A 16291-nucleotide genomic window follows, 5' to 3' on the forward strand; every position below is an offset into this window, starting at 1 on the left:
GTACATTTTTTTCCTTTTTTTTTTTTTTTTTTGTTATTGCAGTTTTTCTGTCCAAAACTTACTTATACACGGTTCTAACAAAAAATAGGCATTTTACTTGGCCAGCTCCTTTTCCATCAGATGTTTTTAAACTATAATGACCTTGCAGTCTTACAGTGTTAGGACATTGATATAGTATATAATATTGGTGTATCTCTAAGGCGAAATTCTTTGTTCCATTCTTTTGTACTCTGAAGACATATGCCTAACATTAGTTGGTTTTATTGAGATATCGTTAGGGCTTTAAATGAATTCAGGATTATTAAATCTACTCTACTCGCAATAAGAGCAGCTTGTCTTTTAGTTGCTTCCCTCCTATGAGTCCTGTCTGCACACCTCATGTTTGTGGCGATAAGCATCTTGGAGATATTCCTGTTAGATTTGAACTGAAGTCCAGTTACCAGCATTTGTGTAGTTGCAATCACAGTAGGGGCAAGAGTGCCAGTAAGCTGTCCATTGTACCAGTAAGCCTGGTTTCTGACTTCAGAGGGTCAAAAAGACCAAAGCTTGCCAAATGGTGACAGAATGACCAAGCAGTGAGTGATGCTAGAATCTTAATCAGCATGTTAGCCTGGCCCTCTAAAGAAATCATGTTTAGGTAATGACTCTTTCTACTGCTGGTTTCTCTGCCAGGCCCTCCTCTTTCTCCACTGCGTTTGGATCCATTTGTCTATTTCAGCTTGGTTTTTACAGAACTGTAAAAATACCAGGTTCTTCTGGTGAACTGGAGCACCAGGTTCAGAAGAGGTTTGTGACACCTAACAAGTGGGTATACAAGAATGACACAAATTAGTAGCAGTTGTTGTGGTATGCGCCACAAGACAGTAAGGCCATAGGAAATCAAATGCTCTTAGATCTCTTGCTTACAGAACAACTTGTATTCTTGTGGGGAACAGACTAGAGTAATTTTGTACTGTTCATTTTCTTATGATTTCAAATAGTCATAACAATTCACTTAAAACCACTTCAGCAATATGGCTTAAATACATTTCATCCAGACACGAGGTAAGTAATTAGCTGACATTTGATTTTACTTGATATGGATCCAAACCATGAGACTTTGAACACCCTTAGCGTTCAGAAGTGTTTCATTCAGTGTTTGGGTACTATTCTGTGTTTTCAAGTAACCTTTTCAAATTTAAAAATTTAATCTCAGATTTAAAATGAAAAGCAACACAGGAAATAAGTCTGTAAGTGTTTTTTCTTTAAATGTAGAGATGCTCTACAGTATAGTTGTAGAAGTAGCAAGCAGAAGGAATAGAAAACATGTTATCTGTATAAAGGTGTGTGTTTGTGTTTATTTGCAATGTTCACACCTAGGTGGATGCTTATATGGCTGTACAAAACATTGCTCCTGCTGCAAGGATTTTACAATCCTAACAGACAGCCAGGGTAATCATGTGCTTTGAGACCTGGAGGATGGTGCTAACTTTAAGCATGTGTGCATTTTCAGTTTTATGATGTGACGACAGCAGTGCTCTGACACCAGTTAACATTTGTGGGCCTTGTGAGTTTCCATGAAGTATTTGGCTGAATGAAACCTGCCTGCCTGGCACATATAGTTGAGGAAGGTGTTCCAGGCAGAGTTGAAACAGAGATGTGAGAATTGAGAATAGCGTGATGAATAGCTGGTAAGTTGAAATATAATTGACCATGTTTTGTAAGATTGTTATTTTTTTCTTTTGCAGTCTAGTACAGAAGGAAAAGTAAGAGGTTATGAAGAAATTCAAAAGGAAGTGTATAGAAATTTCTGCTGAACACAGACACTCACTTCCTCCTTCAAAGAGCTATTATATGGGAGTTGAAAAAACTGTATATGATAAGAATGCATTGTGTTTGCTACGTTAAGGAACCAAGATGGAAAGAGAAGACTTTGGGGCAGGGGGGATTTTGTACGATTTAATTAGCCTGTGTACATAGGGGCAAAGAGAGAAAGTGAATTTCCTATCTTCAGGATAGCGTGCCTATATGAATCCAAAACCAGTTCTATGGTATTTGATTCATTAAAGTATATATTGAGTGTCCAAGTAATTTAGTAGGAGAGCATATCATTATTTTCCCTGTTTTGAGACAAGTTGAACTGAGAGAAAGGTCGCTGAAGTCAGTATGCTTCCCATGAAGCTCTGAAAATAATATAAGCAACAACAACGTGGAAGAACACCAGTTCTGTGACATGCACTTCAAAATAACTTACTGTATGCAAAGTACATGGAAATTATTCAATTTGGTGCCTAAGCAGCACATTGGGAAGTTTTCATATTCTTTCATAAAGTTTGCTCTCCATACTAGAGAATATAAATCATGTTGTCTCCCCTTACTATTACATAATTCTTCAGTGATTTTTTTTTCTTAATGTGTTAAAGGAAAAAAAGAAAATTATTTCAGTTTTTTATTCTAACTTAGTAACTAGGAGAGCAACAGGGAAAGTCATCACTATATGAACTCTTACCAAAATTCAGTGTGTGAGTTTAATTCTGATCTCTGCATAGAGGCGTGGGTGGGGATGCCACAGCACAGTTGAGGTCCTGTGGAGATGAGAACAATGCTCCAGCATCCGCCCCTGTAGCAGCCAGCTCTGGATGTTGAGCTTGGTCCAGCAAGGGGGAGTGGTGCTTACTCCTGCACCTCTCCTCCATTGAACCTGGTGCCACAGACGAGGCCCTCAGGCAGTATCCCAAGCTCTGTCCTTGGCGAGGTCTGCTGCTCCGCTATTCATTACTGGTGCCACAAAACAAGCAAATGGCCAACCTTCAGACAAAATGTTTAAGGCAAAGAAAGAAGCAAAGTCGGGCCTTACGTTCCACCTTAAACATTTGTCACAGAACTCAAATCCAAAACTCAAGTCCATGCTGTGGGGACCCTTATAAGAAGGGGAGAGGATGAGGAGAATAAGACGGAGGAAGAGAGAGAAGGAAGGGAGAGTCACATGTCAGATCCACAAGCTATCAACCTGCCCAGTTGAAAAACAGGGTATTTTCCAGATCCAGGCCTCGCGCCCAGGCCTCTTTTGACTTGCCCAGTTGAAAGACAAGGGTTGTTCGGGATAGGGGTATACCGAATAGAGAAAGAAAGATGGGAAGGAAAAGACAACCAGGATGGCATGCGTGGTTATACAAGGATCAGGATTAATATAACAATAGCCATGTGAACCAGCATGAGTATAACTCTAAGAATCAGAAAATAACATTTTAACAAATAGAGTTGAAACTACATTTCTTATCCTTGGTTTTCTGTCCCTTAGATTAATAAAAATTGTAAATAAACAACTCCAATCTGAATGCATAACACACAAGCAATAATAATTTTGGAGAACTCAAAGGGATGCCACTTATTTTCCCCAACATTTTAATGTTCAAGGAGCCACTCTCTATGATATTTAAAAAGTCATGGCAGTCAGAAGTCCTTGGTGACTGGAAGACGGGCAATGTTGTGCCCATTTTTAAAAAGGGTATAAAGGATGACCCTGGGAGCTATCAACCTGTCAGCCTGGGAAGATCATGGAACAGATACCCCTAAAAGCTATGCTAAAGCACATGGAGGATGAGGAGGTGGCAGCCAGCATGGCTTCACCAAGGGCCAGTCTTATTTTACCAACCTAGTGGCTTTCTATGATGGAGTAACCACATCAGTGGTCAGGGGAAAAGCCATGTCTGGACTTCTGTAAAGCCTTTCACATGGTCTCCCACAACATCTTCCTCTCTAAATTGGAGAGATATGTATTTGATGGGTGGACCATTTGATGGATAAGGAATTGGTTGGATGATCACATTCAGAGAGTAGTGGTCCACGGCTCAATGTCCAGATGGAGATACGTGGCAAGTGGTGTCCCTCAGGGGTCCATACTGGAATCAGTGCTGTTTACTATCTTCATCAATGATATAGACAGTGAGGTCAAGGGCACCCTCAGGAAGTTTGCAGAGAACACTAAGCTGAGTGGTGCTGAAGGACAGGATGTCATCCAGAGGGACCCGGACAAGCTGGAGAAGTGGGCCTGTGTGAATCTTAGGAAGCTGAACAAGGCCAAGTGCAAGATCCTACACTTGACTTGCGGACAACTGTGGTTTCAATACAGGGTGGGAGATGATGTGACTGAGAGCAGCCCTGCAGAGAAGGACTTGAGATTGCTGATTGATGAGAAGCTTGACATGATCTGGTAGTGTGTGCTAGCAGCCCAGAAAGCCAAACGTATCCTCAGTTGCATCAAAGGAAGCATGGCCAGCAGGTCGAGGGATTCCGCCTCTCTGTTCCTCTCTTGTGAGACCTCTCCTGGAGTACTGTGTCCAGTTCTGGAATCCTCAACGTAAGAAGGATGTGGAACTGTTGGAACGGGTCTAGAGGAGGGCTACAAAGATGATCAGAGGTCTGGAGCACCTCCAATGTGAGGACAGGCCGAGAGAGTTGGGGTTGTTCAGCCTGGAGAAGAGAAGACTCCAGGGAGACCTTATAGCAACTGTCTGATACCTGAAGGAGGTGTACAAGAAAGCTGGGGAGGGACTTTTTACAAAGACATCGTGTGATAGGATGAGGGAGAATGGCTATAAATTGGAGAGGAGAGGATTTAGACTAGACACAAGGATGAAATTCTTCCTTATGAGCTTGGTGAGGCACTGGAACAGGTTGCCTCGGGAGGCTGTGGATGCCCATCCCTGGAGAATTGTTCAAGGCGAGGTTCGATGGGGCCTTGAGCAGCCTGATCCTGGTGGAAGGTGTCCCTGCCCATGACAGGGGAGTTGGAATTCAATGATCTTTAAGTTCCTTTCCAACTCAAACCATTCTATGGTTCTATAAATAGTCATTAATTTAAGTAACAATACATATGTCACATCTATAATATTTTGCATCTGAGGATGTAAGAGCAGTTTACAAGTTTTGATTAACTGAATTTCACAGAGTTCCTATAAACAGGAAAAATATACAAGAAGAGAAACTACAAATCATTTGTTAAGGCTGCTCAGGAGATGAAGAAGGAAAGCCTAGATATCATAGTTCAGGAAACCCATACACAAATTAAAATTTTCTTATATATATATAACTTAAAATTACTATATTATTGAACTCTTTCATTTATCTTCTGTTGACCTTACCCTGTGAAAGGTATGCTGTCCATCTACTAGAAAAAGGGACAGCACAGGATACTAGAGGATCTTTTTATGCTGCTTGCTCCTTGTCATACGAGAGTATGTTAGGACAGATGTATGGCTGGAGCCCAGGAAGGTTATCGACAAAGACATCTTACCAGATATGAAAAAAAGAGGTGCTTTAGGAGAGTAACAAGTAGATTGTCCTAAATGGAAGCTGGACAGTAGAGTCAAACTGAGACACATTTGTAGCCAAGATATTTGAATTTTAATGGGGGTCAATGAAGGAAGGTGTACATGAAACCTACACAGACACTACAAATGTGTCTCCTTCAGAACCTAAGCCCTGCTCCCCAAGCCACACTATTGAGAATAGTAGTCTTTAGCTATATCCATGCTGTTCAGCAATTGACCAGCCCTAAGTCATAGTCATATACATGCTGATATACAGCTGAATCAAACTCCAAACCCCACTTTGAGAATAAATTCAGGCATCTTGTATCTTACCTTTGTTAAAGTACAGGCTTCTCTGAGGAACCTTAAACAATCTGGAGGTACAGATTTACAGGGAGTGAGATGCAAGGAGACTAAAAGCGCATTCAAAAGTCTACAGGAGCCTGCCATATGTTAAGCAACAATTGCTTTGGAGTACATGGTCACATATTATTTGATGTGGTTGCAGATAGGCGATCCCTGTCGACAGTGAGATGAGGGATGCATCCAGGCCTAGCTCATCATCTGTTTGTTTTGGTTCTTGTATGTCTTTGAAGATGTGGATTATGAATGAGAATAGTTGATTGATGGACTGTAGGAAAAGTTCTATCTGAAGTCTTGTGGGCAGCAGGATATAGGAACTGCTTTAGGAGCGTAAGGCAATTAGTCTGGTAGGGTGTGTCATTACAAAGGGGTTCCCAGAAAGCCAAAGATTTGTATATATACCACAGAGGGTAAGGATGCTCTTCCTATCAAGAGGATCTCATCAGGTGAGCCTGATTCCAGAAGACTCCCAACACTCAAAGTTTCCCACTGGCTGAACGGTTTCATACTGGATCACTTGGCTTCTTGTCCTGCCTGCTACCTGCTAGTAATATGTTGTACAAGGTTGGAATTAAATGCTGTTGTGCTGAACTTGCTGAGGCATGGGGGTGGGGACAGGACGAGGGAGGGAATGGGAGTGTGGTGTGCAGATGTGTCAAGGTGAGAGTGAAGCTTATCAGCTACTGGTTCCAGAGGGTGGTGGGCTTTTCCTTTTTTTTTTTTTAATTCTTGACTCTGCTGGTGAAGTCATCCATTGAACAACATCATTTATCCACCCATATGAGATAAAGGCAGTTTAGTACTATGTTTGGGTGTGAATACTTATACATATTGAAAAATATGACAAACATGGTCCTTGCCCTCTTGGCCAGCTGTGCTTGAGGCAGACTCTATTAAAGCTCTAGAAACCTCAAAGATACTTTGCTTCTGTTACATAGTGGTTTTCTTTTGTTTCCGCTAAAACAGGTTTGAACTGGCAAACTTCTGTGAAGCCCTGTAGCCAATTTAATATTTAGAACAGACCTGTTAAGTTAAACTGGTTCCAGGAATGCCTTGAGCCATCCTCCCTCTGCTAACCTGCTGTGCTGACTCGATGCCTTGAAAGGAGTTGACAGCCTATGGGGACATGGGAGTGTTCTGTGACTCTGCAGAAAAGCAGGATAATAAGCGCTCATAAGGGCAAAAAGTGATGCAGATAAGGTTTGTGTTGGACTTATCAGCCAAATAATTTGAAAGAAAAAGAATAAAAAAACCCCAACAACAAGACCAAGAAAGAAGAGAAGAGAAGAGAAGAGAAGAGAAGAGAAGAGAAGAGAAGAGAAGAGAAGAGAACCTAAAATGGTGATCTGTTCTACTCATTTTGGGTAGAAACTTGTAGAAAAAGGCTCTTAGAAGTTAAAACTACTACTCTTGGTCTTTGAAATAATTGTCTTGGCATTCTCATTAGAAAGAGCAAGAAGAAACTGCAAGAAGACAGCTATTCTGGGACTGAGAGCCATGGAACAGCACACATGCCTAGTGCTGTATGCTTTCTGCAGAGTTTGCTGCTGTTAATATTGCTCTCTTCCTAAGTTGGAAATTGTATTAGTGTGGTTGGATTTCCATGTTTCCATGAAGATAACGTTCCAGATCTATATATCAGGGTGCTGATTTTCTTATATTTTGTTGCTGTTGTGTGCTTATATCCCCAGTTTCAGACTAGAATTCAGCAGCTGGATTTTACTTACGTTATGCTTGTGAACTCTAGATAGCTTAGCCTTTGCTCGCATGTACCTTTATTTTAAAAGTGTGTAAATTTGTTAAAGTGCCTTACATGCAATTGCACATACGGAGGCTGCATTTCTTTTTATTCACTTGCCAGTGCAGATGTATGAGATTGAGCGCACTTTCAGAACCTTCCTTTCAAATCTACTTGTAATCATGCAGTAGATAAGAAAACTTTAGAGGCAAGACAACCTCCAGCCAAAGTAATTTCTAAATGATCCTAAAGTGTAATTTATCTTCTTATTTTGCAGCTAACTATGGGCCAAATCCAATTTGCAAAGGCTGTTTATCTTGTTCAAAGGATAATGGGTGCATCAGATGCCAACACAAGCTATTCTTCTTCCTACGAAGAGAAGGAATGAGACAGTATGGTGAATGCTTGCATTCCTGCCCATCAGGGTACTATGGACTCCGAACGCCAGATATGAACAGATGTTCAAGTGAGTTTTTTTTTTTAACTCTTACATTCACTTTTATAGGAAGGCTATAATTCACGCTCAGTTTTTAAGATGATATGTTGTGGAACATGGTGATATTTTCACAGATGTCTCAAGATCATCATAAAAATTCTTTGCTAAGGAACATCCCAGATCATTGCAAGATTTGTAGCATTCAGCAGATGAAATAGTTGATGTATTAACCTAGTTTTTATTGTTGTTTTTATGACTTTAGTCAGAAGGGAAATTTAGGGCAGAATGATTTAAGCAGATATTCATAGTTTTTGCAAACAAATTCCCATTATATGAAAATAAAAATGATTAAACATTAATTTAATAGTGCCTTATGCAGGTGCTAGTCTGTGAATGCACTGATATATGGGTGGGCTTCTCGTCATGCTTTTTGTTCCCACACAAATTTCAGATGACCAGACACCTCACACCAGACATGCTTTAATATGTATGTGTTGCTATTTTAATAAAACAGATGTGCTTTAAAACAAACAAACAAACAACCTCTCACTTTTAGGACTGCATTTTATTTGGAAATTTACAACCTGCTAATGTGCAACAAGATTCGCTGTTTGCATGTCTGTGCCTGGAAGCACAACTGTTAAAACCCATAAGTGCTCTGGTATCTCTACACATTATTTCACCGCTGTCTGGCAATTGTGCTGATTCATATAGATTTTTTCCATATGCTCATATGTGGAGTATTACCCATATGGATTATTAATCATTGCTACTACCTCAAATTCATCTTTATGGGTGTTTTTTTGTATGTGTGTCATAGTCTAACCAGAACTAGGTCACCGAACTTCAGAACCTGGAGTGAGAAATGCCCTTTCCTTGCTTCTTGGAATAATCAGGAATCTGTTAAATGCACAGCATTCTTCCCATTAGTACTGTGGTTTGTCACTGGGATGCACCCCATTGCAAAAGCTATCACCTGCCTTCTCACATCAGACGTAATCTTGAAACTCGTGAGGTCACTCTGTGGCAGTCTGGGCTGGTGAGGGGCACTTGTGGCCATGCTTAGACCCATCTCAGCCCAAACAATGACATCCCATCGCTTTCTCCATGTTCCCTGCACAAGCTCCATGGGTATGGTATTTTCCACGTTGTGTTCCCAACTGGTGTGTAATATTGCCAAGTGCTGCCTAATCTATACCAGGTGGTTAGGTTTTGATGAAAAGTTAAATGAGACCAGTATATGGTTTATGTATCCCTTCCATAAAGTAATTTAGGATCTGGGCCTTAATTTTCGTAACACGTTTGTGAACTCAGCATTTCATCCACTTTAAACCTTTTCAAAACTCTGGTGTAAAAACTTGACATGTAATCATGTTTTTAAACATAGCTACGTTTTTGGGGAAACAGATGAATTTATCTATATTAGCCTTTACTGTGCTTGTGAGATGGGAAAAGTAGTCTGTACTGGCAGTTTTACTTCACTTTCTTAAAAAGAAAATGAAGTTATTTGCAGAAAGTAGATGGTGAATTCAATACAACTTTTTTTTTTTTTCTCTCATTATTTTTACCACTTACAGAAAGTGGCCTTTTTCCTGAATTATGGGATTGGTTTTGAAAAGCATAAATGGGAGTTGTGTCCAACCCCATACTGGCATGTGCTGAGCACTAGATGTTTAACTCTCCTCATGTATTTGACAGTCTCACACTGTGCAAGTAGTGATGCAGTCGCGTTTACTGACCAGTCCTGGTTTCCTTCCAATGAATTTTGTATTATATATTTTTATTTTAGTGTAATTGCCATCTAATGTATTTATAAATCACATCTTCATTTTTGTTCTTGGTTGGGTGGTCTGACATGGCACATACATTCAATTGTGGACACACAGACATTTTGTGGATTGAAATTGACTTAAAATAAACATTCTTAAAAATAGAATAGGTTTCTTCCTACTTACGTTAGATACTTTCAGGTACACTTATTTGCAGGCTCTATTGCTCAGATAGTATTATCTCAGCTAAAAGTACTAAAAATTCTGGCTATGTTAAAATCCTTTCTGCAAGTTACAGGGCTTGAATTACATAAGTTGAAATGATTTCTGCCCTATTAATGTCTTTATAAGCACAAAAGCTGTTTAACATTTTATTACTGAACCACTTGCCCATTTTTGTTAGAGAAACTATAGAACATATTTTGATGGAAAATGTTGACATGAAATTAAAAGCCAAACATAGTGCCAAATGTAACACAATAAATACCACAGCCAAATACCAGCTCTAAAATGATGGAAATTTGGAATTTCAAGACAAATTTTCTTTTCTATTTGTAAGCAGTGTGTGTGTCTTAAATTTGCTAAGTGGTTCTAGACTGTTTTTTTAGTAACAGTGATTCATGTAATTTTGAGGGTGCTTGTCTCTTGAAATTGATGTAGTTTCCTGCTGGAGATGATTTTCGTCTTGAACACTGCAGAATTAGAATGCAGTACATTTGGACACAAAATTGGAAAGTATCGAGTCTCTTCTGTAGAAGAATGCCCAAGAGAAGAGCTACAATTTGCTAATTTTAAAATATTCTTTTATAATTAATTACTTTGAATTGAACTGCTCCAATAAGAAATAATCTCCCGAGGAAAAAAACGAAGTGATGTTAAAGAGTAAGATGAAATATGTCACCTGGGTGGTAGGTGTCATTAATGGATCAAAACTATCCTGAACATTTCAACTTATTCTTTATCCATGGTAACCTTTACAATTTTAGGAGGAGGAAGCACTCTGTTTGGAAATTACAGCTCCCTTCAGCTTTGGTTGGCTACTCCATTTGTTTGGTTGCCTTCTTTCTCATAAGAGGGCCCAACATTGCTAAAATTGTAATTTTCCCTTCCATGAGCCTAAGTAAAACCAAAATAAAGAGAAGCTTATTAACAAATTGAGTATGTCTTAAACACATAGTTAATTCAGTGTCTTAAGAAAGGCATTGTGTTTTTTTGAACTTCATTACAAAATAACAAGACATCATTAATATATCTTGTGGCTTGAATATTTCTGGTGCAGTATAGAAAAGCTATGACTCTGTTGTAACCAATGCAATTGTAACTGTCTGTCAGAGTGTTCAATTGCCACAAAGACAGTACTATTTGCTTTAAATAAAACATTTTTTTATTACTCTTTAGGAATAGCTTTTATTAGGTTTGTGTTTATTTCCTTCAAATATGACTTTATCTTTTATAAACAAGCTTAATATAGCATTTGGGAATTTGAAAATGAAATTGGATGGTCAGAAACTGAGGTCTTCCTATTATTATTTCATAGGCATTTTTTTTCCCTTATCTCTTCCACTCTCTTTTCCTCCTTCAAATGAGCTTGGATTTTATTTATTTTTTTTTTATTTTGGAATTTTTTGCCTTAGTTTTTATTTTCATGAAAGAATTTTGTTCCATTCATCTGGCAACAAAAAAAATCATCATAATGCTTTGAATTAAAAATCTATTAAATCTGTAGTCAGCTTTGATTTGTAAAGTACTAATTGAAGACACTTTGGTTTGCCACTTATTTGAAAGATCTCTACAATAATGAAATAAGATTAGCACATATTGGAAGTGAATCTCTAAGTGTTTATTAAGTGAATTTATTTTAGATATCCTTACTATAGTATTTTGTAATTAAGATATTTTATTTCAGACATTGCCTGAAGTGATAAACCTGTGGCAAGCTTCAGGACCTCTTAGTTCAAGTGACTGTATATCATTCCCTAGCAGTCATGCTCAGCACCTGCCAAAGTTTTATCTTGAATATCTTTATTTGTGTAATAATAAACAACCTGAAACTATCTCTAAGCTACATCTGCTTAGAAGGTTAAATAGCTAGCTATTATAGATATTCCCCTGTAGGCTAAAGCTCTTTTGCTTATGATTTTCCTCCTTTTCCTACTGCCTCCTCAGTGACTTTTCTGAAATTTTGGTCTCCTCTTTCCATTGGTTGTTCAACTGATACTCCATCTACGATAAGAAATGCTCACATCATAGCTTTCTGCAGCATCTTGCCTCTGTCTCCCGCTCTTGTGAGCCCTAGCCACTCTTTCCTCCCCCTTGTGCCCTTGTATCCTGAGTTAAGTTGTGTCGTCTGTCTGGATTTTTGAAGTCTCTCCCTACTCGAGAAATTAGCACAGAAGATGGTGCTAGTCAATGACAGATCGATGTGGAGTGCCGATGGACATGCCAGGATGGCAGCGTGAAGTTGTAGCACCAAATCTGTTCTTCTGAGCAGCAGAGGGATGGGAGCAGGAGTTTGAAGGGCTGGCTCTGATGGGCATGGGACAGTCTGGGGACAGGTGAATTTAGCAGGATCTAGACTAGAGGAGGCAGACGGATCTGAAGCAAGAAGAGTACGATGCTCAGAGCTCGGTGTGAAAGACAAAAATATTAGGTGCTTTGGACCAAACAACTGTTTTCACTCCTTAGGATAATGAACCTCACAGTTTATGGGCCCAGAAGTTCCTCTTGAATAATGCCCAATGGAAAGACTGAGTTTGACCTTCAAAAGGAAAACACTAATTGTAGTAAATCATCATCTATTAGTTGGACTTTTTACGCACAGGGGGGATGCTGCAAGCAAGGACCCAATTCCAGTGCAAAGGCTACCAAGCCTTTCAGTTTACACATGCCACGTTTACTTAGCCAGCTTCAGTCTTCCACTTGCAAAATATGATCATCTTTTGTGTCGAAAGTGTTCAGTACAATTCTCTTTTTTACACTAGTCGTTGCTGGTTCTACTCATATAAATCCCCTCATGTGTTCTCACTTCCCTTTCCCATACTGCATTTCGTGTGGAGCAGAACGGGCTGTGAATCGCTGTCATTATTAACATTAATAGGAATTGACCAGCAGTCTTTTCCACTATGGGTACTGAAAAATACCTTCATTATGAAGGGATTTATGGATGGATAGTCAATCACATTGATTATGTTTAGAAAGGGAAAATGTGACAATGAAACTGCTGAAGAATATGAATCTTTCACAAAGGCAAAATAAGGCTAGTGTAAAATTCCCAAGATTATGCATATCAATAAAAATACTTTAAAAATAAGTAAATATTTTTTTACGGTTGAAATAAGACATCATTTGACATTAAAATTTGTTGTATTGCACTTAGTATGAGAAACCAATTTAGTGAACTTTCTTCTTTTTAAAGTTAAAATAGAAAGGTTGTGCATCTCAATATGCAGTATTTTATGTTTTATTTTGAGCTTTATAAGCATTATATTTGGTGCGGACACACCTTGAGTAGTGTGTTCAACTTTGGGGCCCTTGCTGCAAGAAGGACATTGAGGCACTGGAGCATTTCCAGAGAGGGCCACAAAGCTGGTGAAGAAGCTGGTGAACAAGTCTTAAGATGAGCAGCTGAGGGAACTGGCGTTGTTTAGTCATGAGAAGAGGAGGCTGAGGGGAAACCTTATCACTGTCTACAGCTGCCTGAAAGAAGGTTGTAGTGAGGTGGGTGTTTGGCTCTTCTCCCAAACAAGTGCTAGGATGAGAGGAAATGGCCTCAAGTTGCTCTGGGGAGATCCAGATGAGGTATTAGGAAGAATTTCTTCACTGAAGGGGTTATGAGGCACCGGAACAGTCTGCCCAGGGAAACGGTTGAGTCACCAGCCCCAGAGGTATTTAAAAAGACAGGTAGATGAAGTGCTCACGAGTGGTTTAGTAGTGGACTGGTACAGTTGGGCTTGATGGTCTTTTCCAACCAAATGATTTTATGATTCTGTATTTCCCTACATTTCAGCTTATTCTGCATCACCTTATAAGCTGATGATAAATTTACTATGGAAGGACAGTACTTGTTTTGATAATGTTATGCTATCTGTAATTATAGAAAAGAAAGGAGCTGCTTACAGGAGCACATACTTTTTTTTTTAAAAAAAATAACAAGCATATGCATCAAAGACTAAAATTAACTTGATATCAGAATTTGTATTTTGAACTCCTGGGCTTTGGATTCCTTCTCTAAAATGCAAGTCTGTCAGTTCTTTAATGTTTATTTTAAAAGAAGAATGACAAGAGGCAGCTTATCATGACTCTCAGGAAGCCAAAGCAGGTCATGAAAGTCTTTTAATATCACTATGAATCATCTGTTTAAAATGTATCTCTAATTTGGGCATGATTTGTAATATGAGCTTTCTCCTTCCAGAGTTCTTTAATGCACCATTTGTGTAGTTTTCTATAAATATTGTTTCATCCATGTCAGTCAGATTTGGGTATTCTATGATATTCAAGTAAATGGCAGAGGTACGTTTGGGTCTATATAAATGAAATTATAAAGGTTAAATACAAATGTTTTATTGCTGGCTAGCTAAATTGCCCTAACCTTGAATGAAATGTGGCGTGTAACTATTATGATTTTAAAAAATCTGCTGTATCTGCAAAAACACTTCAGAAGAAAATTACTTCATAAGCGTTGTGGGGTGTTAGGACTCACTGAAAATTAAGGAGAAGAAGATTTTTGCTTCTAAATCCTGTACATAATTTATCTTTTGACACTCTATTCCAGTGCGCAAAGTGAAAAATGTTTGAAATGTTTGTCTTCAGATTCTTTTCTGACAATGGCCATCTTTTAGGGAGATTTTACGATGCTTTTCCTTCTTGGTAGAACAAAATAATATGGTCCTTGAGTTCGGTGGTTTTCCTGGCTGTTGACTGAGGAGTGGCACAGTATTAGCTCATGGGGTTATGTTTCTTTCTTGAGCATACTCTGTAACTGCTCTCAAGTAAAATCTACTATAATCTACCCTTGTGCTCTACTGAAATGTCAGTCATTCAAGTTCTTACTCTCCTACCAGCCTAAATTAAGAGACTGTACATTACCAATAGCCTTTCCATTGGAGAAGTTATATATTAATATCTTGATCCATAAATCAACATTTCAGAGCTCTGTGGAAGGGATGAGTTTTTGTTTTGCTTTGTTTTGTCTAAACACTGAAGATACTTGAGCAAAGCACTTCTGTCTAATTTCAGCCCAGTTTAGCTTGACCAGACAAAATAGTGACTTCTCTTCTTCCCTTTCTCCTGGGGGGGTGAAGTCATGGAGCTGTGGATTTATAACCACTTCTGATACAGCTTATGATTGAAAATAGACTTCTAGAAAGTTAGTTCTTATAACTTTTGGAGTATACCTTTTCTTCAGTTCTCACTTTTCGCTTTATAAATACATAATTATCATGAAAGATTCTCTCTCTTTAGGGTTTTTAATGTTATTTTTGCCCATTAAAGTCATTGCTATGGACTCTGGTCTATCTGATGGTATAAGAACGCTAGTAGGTTAAAACTGCTCTTGCTGAAGCAATTAGGACCTTTGCCATGGATTTCAGTGAGGTCAGAATATTGTTCTTGTACCATTTACATACAACTTTTGTGGGAGGTATGGTGTAACATTTATGAAAAATGTCATCTGTTTATAAATAGTCTGTGCTAATCAGACATACCAGCAGATTTCTCTGGGCCTCCCAGGGTGCTTTTTGAAGTCCAGTTATGACAGAGTGGTACCAGGAGAAGATGCATGGTCTTCGCATAGAAGTGGCTTTCAAGGGTGTTTTATACCTTTCATGTGGAAAGATGGAAGCAAGTATTTGACTTTCTGATTTTCTGAAGATAGGAACACTGGAAATAAAATACGAGATTGTGCTAGAAGAGCTGCAGTAAGAGTGTTGGCTATGTAGAGGATGCTAGAGCCAGTGGATTATAAGAAAGTATGAAGGGGGCCTACAGAAAAGCTGGAGAGGGGCTATTCATAAAGGTTTGTGGTGATAGGATGAGGGGGAATGGGTACAAACTGGAGAGGGGCAGATTTAGACTGGACATTAGGAAGAATGTCTTCACCATGAGAATAGTGAGACACTGGCACAGGTTGCCCAGGGAAGTTGTGGCTGCCCCATCCCTGGAGGTGTTCAAGGCCAGGTTGGATGGGGCCGTGGGCAGCCTGACCTAGTGGGAATTCCCTGCCCATGGCAGGAGACTTGGAACTAGATGATCTTTAAAGTCCCTTCCAACCCAAACTATTGTATGATTCTGTGATTCTATGATTCTGTGATGCTGAGCAGGAATAGAAGGCATTTGAGGTCTTGTAGGAAGAAGGCCCTTGATGAGATGCTGCAAATTGAATACAAGGGAAAGAAGACATAGGAGCTCCCAAGTGTCTGCCCTTAACCCACAGTCTTGTTGCTGGCTGAATAAGAACAGCAACAATGAAGCACCCTTTACTTCTTCACTCTCACGTTCTGAAGGTTAGTTTTTGAACCTTGTCACTGTTGCTCTGCAAGAATGGTAGGCCTGGCAAAGGTGTGTGATTGTTTTTTGGGGTTCATCTGCACAACTGTATTTATCATTTTTTTCTCTCTCAAAACTGATCTTATCTTTCCCTGTACTTCCAAAGCTTCTGCTTCTAGGCTCCCTCTTCTTACTGCTTCTGAAATCTCCC

At 39.1% G+C, this 16291-nt stretch overlaps 1 protein-coding gene across 3 annotated transcripts in view; it reads left to right on the forward strand.

Moving 5' to 3' along the window:
• RSPO2 (R-spondin 2) overlaps positions 1 to 16291 on the forward strand; it is a 110197-nt gene that overhangs the window by 45529 nt on the left and 48377 nt on the right. For 2 of the 3 annotated variants that reach the window (XM_054060399.1, XM_054060398.1), the window contains exon 2: positions 7670 to 7858. In XM_054060399.1, the coding sequence (XP_053916374.1) occupies positions 7670 to 7858 (189 nt within the window). Of the gene's footprint in view, positions 1 to 1492; positions 1671 to 7669; positions 7859 to 16291 lie in introns of all 3 variants that reach the window. The other variant, XM_054060400.1, reaches the window with a different exon arrangement.

Source organism: Cuculus canorus, chromosome 2 (assembly GCF_017976375.1).
Source record: "Cuculus canorus isolate bCucCan1 chromosome 2, bCucCan1.pri, whole genome shotgun sequence".
Lineage (NCBI taxonomy): Eukaryota > Metazoa > Chordata > Aves > Cuculiformes > Cuculidae > Cuculus > Cuculus canorus.